General features: G+C 58.1%; 1 protein-coding gene across 1 annotated transcript in view; it reads left to right on the top strand.

Annotated features, from left to right (window-relative positions):
- HPN (hepsin) overlaps window positions 1-12,430 on the top strand; it is a 40,281-nt gene that overhangs the window by 19,240 nt on the left and 8,611 nt on the right. The window contains exons 3-10 of the mRNA XM_034756740.1: window positions 1,092-1,193; window positions 1,554-1,595; window positions 2,425-2,554; window positions 2,930-3,052; window positions 4,550-4,590; window positions 7,481-7,646; window positions 7,949-8,139; window positions 8,846-8,941. Of these exons, the coding sequence (XP_034612631.1) occupies window positions 1,092-1,193; window positions 1,554-1,595; window positions 2,425-2,554; window positions 2,930-3,052; window positions 4,550-4,590; window positions 7,481-7,646; window positions 7,949-8,139; window positions 8,846-8,941 (891 nt within the window). The remainder of the gene's footprint in view (window positions 1-1,091; window positions 1,194-1,553; window positions 1,596-2,424; window positions 2,555-2,929; window positions 3,053-4,549; window positions 4,591-7,480; window positions 7,647-7,948; window positions 8,140-8,845; window positions 8,942-12,430) is intronic.

A 12,430-nucleotide genomic window follows, 5' to 3' on the forward strand; every position in this document is an offset into this window, starting at 1 on the left:
GCCCCCTGCTGAGCCCCCTGCCCTGTGCCCTGCAGCACAGCGCCCCCTGCTGTGCCCCCTGCCCTGCAGCACAGCGCGCCCTGCTGAGCCCCTGCCCTGCAGGACAGTGCCCCCTGCTGAGCCCCGTGCCGAGTGCCCTGCAGCATGGCACCCCCGGGTGCTGGGGGACCTCACTGTGGGGGCACACAGGGAACTCAGTGTCTAGGGGTGGATGCGCTGGCCCTAGACAGGGCAACTGAGCAGTGGGGGCTTCTAGTCAGTGGCACCATGGGGCCAGTTCCCTTTCCTGTGACCCTGCTGGGCCCCCGGGGGGGGGGGGGGCACACACCAGCAATGGGAACAGCCCTGCCAGTCGCTTTCTGGTGCTGCGTCTCCATGGGTCACTGCACCCTGCCCGAGGGCAAAGTCCCCCTGGACCAACCCCCACCCTGCCACGCTAGGGCTGTGGGACATAGAATTCATTAACTCTTCACTGTGGGGCTGGGAGCCAGGACTCCTGGGTTCTGTGCCCAGCTCTGGGAGGGGACTGGGGTCTGGTGGGCTAAAGCAGGCGGGGGCTGGGAGCCAGGACTCCTGGGTTCTGTGCCCAGCTCTGGGAGGGGAGTGGGGTCTGGTGGGTAAAGCAGGCGGGGGCTGGGAGCCAGGACTCCTGGGTTCTATTCCTGGTACAGGGAGGGGGAGTTCTAGTGGTTACAGGGGCGTAGGCTTGGAACCCCCACCTCGAATCTCCAGGCCCCTATTTCATCCCCAGGCCTACTTTCCCCTCCCTCCATCCCTCTGGTACCACAGCAACCCGGGCGGGAGGGTGACAGGAGCCCATGGGACTGGCTGAATGGGGAGGAGTGGGGGGGGGGTGTGGACAGCAGGGGAGGCAGGCAGGTTCCCAGGCTGGGTGCTGAGGCCCTGTGACTCCTCTAGGGTGAGATATGGGGCTGCTGAGCGGGGGCAGGATGCCAGGGTCAGCCCCAGGGCTGTGTGCTGTGTGTGGGGGGGTCCCAGCCAGCTGGGGGGAGTCAGTGCAACAGCCTGTGCTAAGAACCAGGAAGGGGGGGGGTTCGTTCCCAGGCCCATTAACCCCCCTCCTGTTCCAGGGGGCCCCACGGTGCCATGCTGGTCGCTGCCCAAGGTTGTGGCTGTCGTGACTGGTGGTTTCCTGCTCTTAGCCGGCATCGGAGCCAGCGTGTGGGCCATTGGTAAGAATCTGGCCCCCCAGGACCCCTCACTCCCAAGGCACAACCCCCTGGTATCCCAGCCCTGGGCTCCCCCACCCAGCCCTGCCCGGGCCCCTCACTGCCAACCTGCAGCCCCCTGCTAGCCCCCCACTACATCATCCCAACCGGCGAATGCCCCTTACTCCTGTCCTATAGCCCCCTGCTAGCCCCCCCCGCCAGCCCTGCCTGTCCCCCCCCCCCCCCCCCGCTCACATTCCCTGATGCCATATCCTCATTCCTCATAATCACAGCCCTGGGCGCACCTGGAGCTCCCCCTCCTGCTGCCCCCTGCTGGGCATGGTGGGCTCTGCATGTACTCTAAGGCTCTCTTGTCTCTTGCAGTGACATCTGTGCTGGGGAGCGACAGTGAAGGACTGTATGGTGGTAAGTGGGGGAGCCCCCTGCTCAGGGCCATATGACTGGGAGCTACTGCCCCCCTCAATATGGGGGTCTGACACCCTCCCCCTTGTGCACACCAGGGCAGGGCCCGAATCCCCCTCCTCTAACCCACCAGCCCCCACTCCCCTCCCAGAGCGGGGATAGAACCAAGGAGTCCTGGCTCTCAGCCAGCTCTCCTCTGCCCATCAGATCCTACTCCCCTCCCAGAGCTGGAGATAGAACCCAGGAGTCCTGGTTCAAAACCCGCCCCCCCACCAACCCACCAGACCCCACTCTTCTCCCAGAACCAGGCATAGAACCCAGGAGTCCTGACTCCCAGTGGAGGGCCCTCGTCCACTGGATCCAGCTGCCACTTTGTGGGTGTTAGTAGGAAATTGGCTGGTCTGTGAACAACCCAGAGCCCTGCCCTGATCCACCCTCCCTGTTGCTAAGTATCAGGGGGTAGCCGTGTTAGTCTGTATCCACAAAAACAACAAGGAGTCCAGTAGCACCTTAAAGACTAACAGATTTATTTGGGCATAAGCTTTCGTGGGTAAAAACCCCACTTCTTGGGTAAAAACAACACTGAAGAAGTGGGGTCTTCTTACCCACGAAAGCTTAGGCAAAATAAATCTGTTAGTCTTTAAGGTGCCACCAGACTCCTCCCTGTTGCTGGGAGGCCTGGGGACGGCTGCTGTAGGGCAGAGAATGGCCACTGGAGGGAGACATGGACACAGGCTGACCCAGGGTGCTCGTGCAGGGCTGGAGGGGAGGTGGAGGGTGACACATGAAGTTCTTAGACCGTTGCTCAGCGCTGCCCCCTCCCACCCCACAGTCCAGGTCAGTTCGGCCGACCTCCGGCTCACACTGTACGATGAGAGCGAGAGCAAATGGCGCCTTCTCTGCTCCACCACCTCCAATGCCCTGGTGGCTGCGCTGAGCTGCGCAGAGATGGGTTTCGTCAGGTACCAGCCTGGGATAGCAGGGGCTGCAGGTCGGGAGTGAGGGGCGCTGACAGAGCTGGGGAGGGGGGAGCCCAAGGCTGGGATAGCAGGGGCTGCGGGTTGGGAGTGAGGGTGCTGACAGAGCTGGGGGGGACCCAAGGCTGGGATAGCAGGGGCTGCGGGTCGGGAGTGAGGGGTGCTGACAGAGCTGGGGGGGACCCAAGGCTGGAATAGCAGGGGCTGCGGGTCGGGAGTGAGGGGCGCTGACAGAGCTGGGGAGGGGGAGCCCAGGGCTGAGATAGTAGGGGCTGCGGGTTGGGAGTGAGGGGCGCTGTGTGGCGGGGCCAATCTCTGACAGGGGTTGGCTGCCTGTGAGTGACGCTGTCCCCTCCCCAGGTCTCTCTGGCACTCGGAGTTGGATGTGGAGCGCGCGGGCACCAATGGGACATCGGGATATTTCTGTGTGGACGAGTCTCGCCTGCCCCTGGCCCAGAGACTCAGTGAGGTCATCTCCATCTGGTGCGTGGGGCGGGGCGGGGGGCTCAGCAGCGGGTGCCGTGCTGCTAGGAGGGGGCAGGGGAACTCTGGGGACAGCCCTTCCCCCACACCTGGGCTGCTGGATCCCTGGGAACTGGTTACTCTTATATTGGCATTTTGTTGGGTGTGTATGTGTGTCTGTGTCTGTGTGTCTCTGTGTGTGTGCATCTCTCTCTCTCTCTCTCTCTGTGTGTGTATGTGGCCCGCTGCCCTCTGCTGGAGGGACTTAGCCTGCTGTGTGTGAGTGTGTGTGTGTCCCTGCTGCCCCTGCTGGAGGGGATGGGTCCTACTCTGTGCTGTAGTCTATTTAAAGTGGATTTAGTGATGTGCTATTACACCACTGTGGGTTTGGCTCTGCTGGCTCCAGTTTCAAGCTCAGCAAAGTGAACGTCACCTCTGCTACCTGCTTTCGACGTAGAGCCCCTAGGAACACACAAAGACCAAGGGTGGTGCCCACACACACAGTCACACGGACAAGGTCTAGTCTGGCTTCCAAGTGTTATTAAAGTTACTGTTAAGGTTCTGCTTCCCCAAGCACACAGAAATCCTCTACAGACACGTTACAAAGCCAGCCATACTCACACCCTGAACGGCCGTCTCCAGGCCTGGCACCTGCCTTGCGGATCGGTCAGCAGGAGAGGGGTGGTTCCTGCTAGACTTTACCTGTAGGAAGCTCATTTGCCCCAGTCTGGAGCCCTCTTTTATCTGGTTATTCTGCCCTCACCTAACACTCTCTGTGTGTGAAGGCATCCACCCTCTATGCCCTTACCTGTATCGTGTCCCCCAAGAATATTGGGGTACCCTGTTTTACATAGGTTGATTATAGTTCATTTTAGTCGCATTAGCATGACGTAAACCCTGCGGTTAGGGCACAATGTGCCCTGTAGTCAAAATTACTCTCAATGTTCATTTTTCACAATACCACCCGTTGCAACAGCTTTTCCAGTAACCTTGTCGTTTGGGGCCATTTTTTGGTCACTTATGTCCAGTATTTCTTAAGCCTATGGCCTAGTAGGACTAAGCTGACATATTACGGGCCTCAGCCTGTAGGCCTGGTGTTCCAGCCCTGTTTACTTACATACCGAATGCATCGGACTACTGGTCAATCGTATACTTCTGTAGTCCTACAACTTACATCTGTTTAGCACATAATGATTCTCTATGATGTTAGTTAATCATAACATCACATAATAAATGAATGATAATGAAGTGTGTGTGTGTGTGTGTGTGGAGGGGGTGAGCCCTGCTGTGTGTGTCTGTCCCCATGTGTCCCAGCTCCCACCTACTTTCTGTCCTTTTCTGTCAAGCCCTGTCTCTGGGTCAGTGAACGTATGTGGGTCTGAGGTGTGAAAACATGTCCGTGTCTGTGGGAGTGGCACCTTCCCCAGATGCTCAGTGGGGGGTGAACATGCACCTCACACCCCACACATCCCCTCCTGCCTCACCCTCACGCTGACCGCTCACATTTCTCTCTTACAGCGACTGCCCGACGGGCCAGTTCCTTGCGACACTCTGCCAAGGTATGGAGCCCTCAGCACTGGGCATAGCCCCATCCAACACCTCGTCCTTCCATCCCTCCACCCTCCACCCACCTCCATACCCACATAACCAACCAGCCAGCCATGTACCAACCCATCCATCTCCATACCTACACCCCTCCCATCCATCTATCCATCTCCACATCCACTATCCATCCCTCCACTCACCTCTATACCCACATAGCCAGCCAGCCATCTACCGACCCATCCATCTCAGCACCGACACCCCCGCATCCATCTCCACATCCACTATCCATCCCCCCATCCATCTCCATATCCACCCAGCCAGCCATCTACCGACCCATCCATCTCAACACCGACACCCCCCCATCCATCTCCACATCCACTATCCATCCCTCCACTCACCTCTATACCCACATAGCCAGCCAGCCATCTACCGACCCATCCATCTCAACACCGACACCCCCATCCATCTCCACATCCACTATCCATCCCTCCATCCATCTCCATTCCACACACCCCAGCCACCCATCCACTATCCATCCCTCCATCCATCTCCATATCCACCCAGCCAGCCATCTACCGACTCATCCATCTCAACACCGATACCCCCGCATCCATCTATCCAGCTCCACATCCACTATCCATCCCTCCATCCATCTGCATTCTGCACAACCCCTCCATCCATCCATTCTCCTCCATATGCACCCTGACAGACAGCCATCTACCTACCCATCCATCTCCGCAACTACACACCCCCTATCTGTCCATTCATCTCCACACCCACCATCCATCCATCCATCCATCCCTCCATCTCCATTCCACACCCCATCCATCCATCCATCTCCATTCCGCACCCCGTCCAACCATCCCTCCATCCATCTCCATTCCACACACACCCCTCCATCCATCCAGCCAGCCAGCCAGCCAGCCACACACCCTGTATCCATCCATCCAGCCAGCCACCCACCTCCATACCTACACAGCCACCCACCCATCCACTATCCATCTACCCATCCATCTCCACACCACACAGCCAGCCCTCCATTCCTCCATCCATCCCACACATCCCATCCATCCATCACCATACCACACAGCCAGCCCTCCATTCCTCCATCCATCCCACACATCCCATCCATCCATCACCATACCACACAGCCAGCCCTCCATTCCTCCATCCATCCCACACATCCCATCCATCCATCACCATACCACACAGCCAGCCCTCCATTCCTCCATCCATCCCACACATCCCATCCATCCATCACCATACCACACAGCCAGCCCTCCATCCATTCCACACACCCCATCCATCTCCACACCCTGTATCCATCCATCCATCCACCTCCATACCCATCCATCCATCCATCTACCCAACCATCCATCTCCACACCTACACACCTCCATTGATCCATCCATCCACCTCCATACCCACCCCCCCATCCTTCCATTCACCCATGTCCACACCTACACCCCCCATCCATCCTTCTCTCCAGCCACCCCCCTGTTCATCTCCCCCGCACACACCTGTCTGCATGTCCATCCCCATGCACACCTCTCTCTCTCTCTCTAGTCAGTGCCCATCACAATCAGCCCTAATTGGAGCTGGTTGAAATATTTATTTTTTATTTCCAAGGAAAATGAACATTTTTCAGGGAAGTTTCAAACTGCAGAGTGTGGGCAGCATAGCTCAGTTACCTCATGTCCCTGTTCTCATCCATGGGCTGAGATACCCTGATGCACCAGAGCCAGGAACTCCCAGGATACACTTGGGGCTCTCCTCTGGACAGGAACATTGGGTTTTCAACCAGAGCAGAGGCCTTTCCTGAGGAATTTCATTTTGTCAAAAATCCAATTTTCCATTGAGTCCAATGGAGCTACGGCCGATTTACTTGGGTTGGGGGTCTGGCCCCATTGACTCCAATGGAGCTACGGCCGATTTACATGGGCTGGGGTCTGGCCCCATTGACTCCAATGGAGCTACGGCCGATTTACACGGGCTGGGGTCTGGCCCCATTGACTCCAATGGAGCTACGGCCGATTTACACGGGTTGGGGTCTGGCCCCATTGACTCCAATGGAGCTACGGCCGATTTACACGGGCCGGGGTCTGGCCCCATTGACTCCAATGGAGCTACGGCCGATTTACACGGGTTGGGGTCTGGCCCCATTGACTCCAATGGAGCTACGGCCGATTTACACGGGCTGGGATCTGGCCCCATTGACTCCAATGGAGCTACGGCCGATTTACACGGGCTGGGGTCTGGCCCCATTGACTCCAATGGAGCTACGGCCGATTTACATGGGCTGGGATCTGGCCCCATTGACTCCAATGGAGCTACGGCCAATTTACACGGGTTGAGGTCTGGTCCCATTGACTCCAATGGAGCTACGGCCGATTTACACGGGCTGGGGTCTGGCCCCATTGACTCCAATGGAGCTACGGCCGATTTACTTGGGTTGGGGGTCTGGCTCCATTGACTCCAATGGAGCTACGGCCGATTTACACGGGCTGGGATCTGGCCCCATTGACTCCAATGGAGCTACGGCCGATTTACATGGGCCGGGGTCTGGCCCCATTGACTCCAATGGAGCTACGGCCGATTTACACGGGCTGGCATCTGGCCCCATTCTGCCAGATCCTGCACAGGCACTTCCTGGCCCTGCAATTTCCAGTTGAAACAGACAAGAGCCAGCGTGAAAGAAGCCCCAGGATAAAATGCGGCCTCCAGAGTAACCCAGGAAACCTCCCTTGGTGTCAGGGGTCGGGGGAGTCGCCCTGGGGCTGCCCCATTGGTTACCCCTGGAACTGTGCTGGGGGAGTGGCTGTGGGGGTAGGCTGGGGGATTGGTTGTCTCCCCCTAGTGGTTGCGGCGGAGCATGGCGGGCACTGACGGGCGTGTCCCCGGCAGACTGTGGGCGCAGGAAGCTGTCTGTTGACCGGATCGTGGGGGGCCAGGACGCCAGTCTGGGCAAGTGGCCGTGGCAAGTCAGCCTGCGCTACGACGGCACCCACCTGTGCGGTGGCTCCATCATCTCCAGCGAGTGGGTTGTCACTGCCGCACACTGCTTCCCTGAGTGAGTGCCCAGCCCCAAGCGCGGATGGAACCCAGGAGTACTGCCTTCAGCCCTGCCCCCCTGCTCTAACCACAAGACCCCACTTCCCTCCCAGAGCTGGGGATAGATCCCAAGAGTCCTGACTCCCAGTCACCCTGCTCTAACCACTAGACCCCAGACTCCTGGCAGAGCCAGAGAGAGAACACAGGAGTCCTGGCTCCCAGCCCCCCTGCTCTCAGCAGCAGTCCCATCCCTGGTGGGGGAGGGGGTGGCAGCCCCTCCTGGCCCCCTGATGCACTGTGTCCGTCTGTCCATCCCTGCAGGAGAAACCGGGTGGTGAGCCGCTGGCGGGTTTTCTCTGGCGCCATCTCTCAGGTGTCCAGCAGAGGGCAGCAGGTGGGGGTGACGGGTGTGGTGTACCATGCGGGCTACCTGCCCTTCCTGGACCCCAACAGCGAGGAGAACGGCAACGACATCGCGCTGGTGCACCTGGCCACGCCCCTCAGCTTCACCGGTGCGTGTGGGCAAGCGGTAACGCCTGGGAGTGCGGGACGCCCGGCGGGGAGCCTGGGGGTCGCCCCACACACGGTGGAGAGGCACCCATGGGGCTTTGTGTGTGGGGTGCAGTGTGAGAGTGTGAGCATGTTAGTGACTCTGGGTGTGTGGAGCAGTTGTGTGTGTGTGAGGGGTGTCTGTAGTGTGTGCACATTGTGTGAGATGTCTGTGTATGGTGTGTGGCGTGTCTGTGGGTTTTGTATGTGTGTCTGTTGTGCATTTTGTGTGTGGTGCATTTATCTGCGTGCACAGTGCGATGTGTCTGAGTAGTATGTGTGTTGTGTGTATGGTGTGCGAAGTGTGTGTTGTGCATGTATCTGTGTGGATGTGTGGCTGTGTGTGGGTATGTGGGTGTGTGTGGGCGTGTGGCTGTGTGTGGGCGTGCGGCTTTGTGGGTGTGGCTGTGCGGGCATGTGGGTGTGTGGCTGTGTGTGACTATGCTGTGTGTGGGCGTGTGGCTCTGTGGCTGTGTGGGGCTGTGTGTGGGCGTGTGGCTGTGTGTCGGCGTGTGTGGCTGTGTAGCTGTGTGTGGGTGTGTGGCTGTGCGGGTGTGTGGTGGGCATGTGGCTGTGTGTGGGTGTGTGGCTGCGTGTGGGCGTGTGACTGTGTGGGCATGTGGCGCGCAACCCTTATCTGTGCCTCATGCCCAGGCTCTGTCTCCCCAGAGGACGTCCAGCCCGTCTGCCTCCCGGCACTGGGGCAGCCCCTCCTGGACGGCAAGGTCTGCACTGTGACCGGCTGGGGCAACACCCAGTACTACGGTGAGTGTGCGACTGCCCCTCCCCCCCCCATGGGATACAGCCCCACCCCCAGACATGGCCCTGCCCAAGGACACAGGACAAGGCCACGCCCCTCCCTGTGGGAGGCCAGGAGGAGGGGTCCCCATCAGGGTTACACAGCTGGGGGTCTGGGGATGGAGGAAGATGGGCCATTCAGCGACAGAGACCTGTGTTAGAGGCTCCGCTAGGGTTGGCAACTTTCTAATTCCTAGTAACCAGACCCCCAAGGCCCCACCCCCCTCCACCTCTTCCCAGGCCCGCCCTCATTGCACCTTCTTCCACCCCCCCCCCGCCCCAGTCGCTCACTGGATCCTCTCAAGGGGGCTGGGGTGTGTGTGCGGGGGTGAGGGCTCCAGCTGGGGGTGCAGGCTCTGGGGTGGGGCTGGGGCTGGGGGGCTGAGGCAGGGGGTTGGGGTGCGGGAGGGGGTGAGGACTCCAGCTGGGGGTGCAGGCTCTCGGGTGGGGCTGGGGACGGGGGGCTGAGGCAGGGGGTTGGGGTGCGGGAGGGGGTGAGGGCTCCAGCTGGGGGTGCAGGCTCTGGGGTGGGGCTGGGGGGCAGGGGCAGGGTGTTGGGGTGCGGGGGGGGGGTGCAGCAAAGCTAAGGCAGGCTCCCTGACTGCCCTGGCTCCGCACTGCTCCCGGAAGCGGCCGGCATGTCCCTGCAGCCCCTAGGGAAAGGGGCCAGGGAGCTCTGCACGCTACGTGCCCACAGGCATTGCCCCCGCAGCTCCCCTTGGCCGTGGTTCCCAGCCAATGGGAGCTGCAGGGGTAATGCCTGCGGGTGCTGGCAGGGTGCGGAGCTTCCCTGATCGCCCCTGGGCCTAGGAGCCGCAGGGACATACCGGCTGCTTCCGGGAGCAGTGCAGAGCCAGGCAGGCAGGGAGCCGACTGGACTTTTAACACCCGGTTATCGGTGCTGACCGGAACCACTAGGTCCCTTTCCCACGGGGTGTTCTGCTTGAAACCTGGATGCTTAGCAACCCTAGCCTGCCCCCAGTAACCAGGCTTTTGGTTCAGATGCCATTTAGGGTTGTCAGGTCCCCAAAAACCAGGCACCTGGCAACCCTAAATGGCACCTGGACACAGAAACCAAAACCCGGGTAAAACTGAATGGGGAGCAATGCTAGGCCCCGCCCATGAGGAGGGGCTTCCCAAGATGCCACTCAGAGCAACCCATAATATCCTGACCCCAAGAACCAACTTCAGGAAAGCCCGCCCCCACGGGGGCACAACATTCCGGAGGTCCCTCCTCTATAGGGATGGGTGTCAGTATTCAGATGCCGGTGTGGATGCCAGGCAGGTGAGGTGCCCGGGTTCAGGTGGAGGCACATAGTGGGCAGGTGGGGGGGGTCACATTTCAAGTGCCAGGGCAGGTGCCGGGGGAATGGGCACCGTATTCCAGGCAGATGTGGGGCTGGAGTTTGGGGATGGGGCAGGTGCAGGGGTTCAGGCAGGGGGCAGATGCCCTGGTGGTGGGTGCAGTTGAGGGGTGGATGCTGGTCAGGCAGGAACTAGGTTCTGGGGGAAGGAGGTGGATCCTGGGTGAGCAGGGGCCAGGTTCGGGGGCAGGTGGGGGCTGGGTTTGGGTGGGGGCGGATGTAGGGCAGGCGGAGGGCAGGTGTGGGCAGGTGGATGCCGGGCAGGTGGGAGGAGTAGATGTCAGGTGGGCGGGGACTGGGTTTGGGTGGGGGACAGATGCCAGGCAGGTGGGGGCTGGGTGCAGGGGGTATGGTGTTATACTAGAAAATGAAGAGCAACAAGATCTTTTCAGGGAATAAGGCAAAATGCCATGTTTATTGTGAATAGTGAAAGAATAATTAGAGTAAGCAATCAGTTGTAGCTATAACATCACACACACACACACACACACACACGTTCTGCAAGGTTGCCAAGTCACTGGCCAGGCGGCATGTACATGAGGATGGAGCCGGGCCTTGTCAGATGCGCATCCGATGCTCCTGGAAGTTGGTTGCAGAACCAGACCCAAAGTCCTCAGTCTTCAGGGTCTGTTTTTATAGGGATCCATCCTCATGTAAGTCTATGGATGGACTTACCTTGCCTTGTCATGCTGATCTCATGTTTGACGTGATAGTCAATCACGCAGATGGCACAGCAATGATGGAATGACAGTATGTTGTTATCTTGTTCTTTGGCCCTCCTGTCCTTGGGGCAATTGTGGGTGGATGACCTCGGGGTTATCGGGCTATCTCGTCCACTGCATTCTTCAGCCAAACGGCCTTATTTTAAGGCTGGCACCTCAACCTTTAATCTTTCATTTCTTATTCAATCACACATACAATCACACTCACATGCCACCGTGTATCCTGTCACATCTGCATTGTATCACCTCCCATCCTCTAACATAATCAGTCTAAAATCAGTGGGGCATGGCAGACTTCAATAAGCCTATTCACTTGATACATCTAAAAGGAAACAAACAAGATAAGCATGCAAGAGTGGGGAGGGTTCACAAATATTACTCAACAAAGTTGTACCAGCCATAAAGGCCAGCTGTTATCTTGTCAGTTTTAGAATAAACTCTTTGTCTCTGGATGTGGTTCTACAATTAATAGGGACCTTGTGAAGCTGATAAGCAACTTCAATTAACACAGATCAGCAGCATGGCTGAGAAACACTCCTTTCTAATGGTCAGGCCAAATTCTGGGTCTGCACTGGAGTCACCCTGTCTTGCATTTCCCATATCAGAAATATACCAGCTCATAGAATCATAGAATCTCAGGGTTGGAAGAGACCTCAGGAGGTCATCTAGTCCAACCCCCTGCTCAAAGCAGGACCAATTCCCAACTAAATCATCCCAGCCAGGGCTTTGTCAAACCTGACCTTAAAAACCTCTAAGGAAGGAGATTCCACCACCTCCCTAGGTAACCCATTCCAGTGCTTCACCAACCTCCTAGTGAAAAAGTTTTTCCTAATATCCAACCTAAACCTCCCCCACTGCGACTTGAGACCATTGCTCCTTGTTCTGTCATCTAGTACCACTGAGAACAGTCTAGATCCATCCTATTTGGAACCCCCTTTCAGGTAGTTGAAAGCAGCTATCAAATCCCCCCTCATTCTTCTCTTCTGCAGACTAAACAAATCCCAGTTCCCTCAGCCTCTCCTCATAAGTCATGTGCTCCAGCCCCCTAATCATTTTTGTTGCCCTCCGCTGGACTCTTTCCAATTTTTCCACATGTTTCTTGTAGTGTGGGGCCCAAAACTGGACACAGTATTCCAGATGAGGCCTCACCAATGCCGAATAGAGGGGAATGATCACATCCCTCCATCTGCTGGCAATGTCCATACTTATACAGCCCAAAATGCTGTTAGCCTTCTTGGCAGCAAGGGCACACTGCTGACTCATATCCAGTTTCTCGTCCACGGTAACCACTAGGTCCTTTCAGGGCCGGCTCTAGCTTTTTTGCTGCCCCAAGCAGCAAAAAAAAGCGCCGCCCCCCAATCCCCCCGCCC

This window comes from Trachemys scripta, chromosome 24 (assembly GCF_013100865.1).
Source record: "Trachemys scripta elegans isolate TJP31775 chromosome 24, CAS_Tse_1.0, whole genome shotgun sequence".
Taxonomy (NCBI): Eukaryota; Metazoa; Chordata; order Testudines; family Emydidae; genus Trachemys; species Trachemys scripta.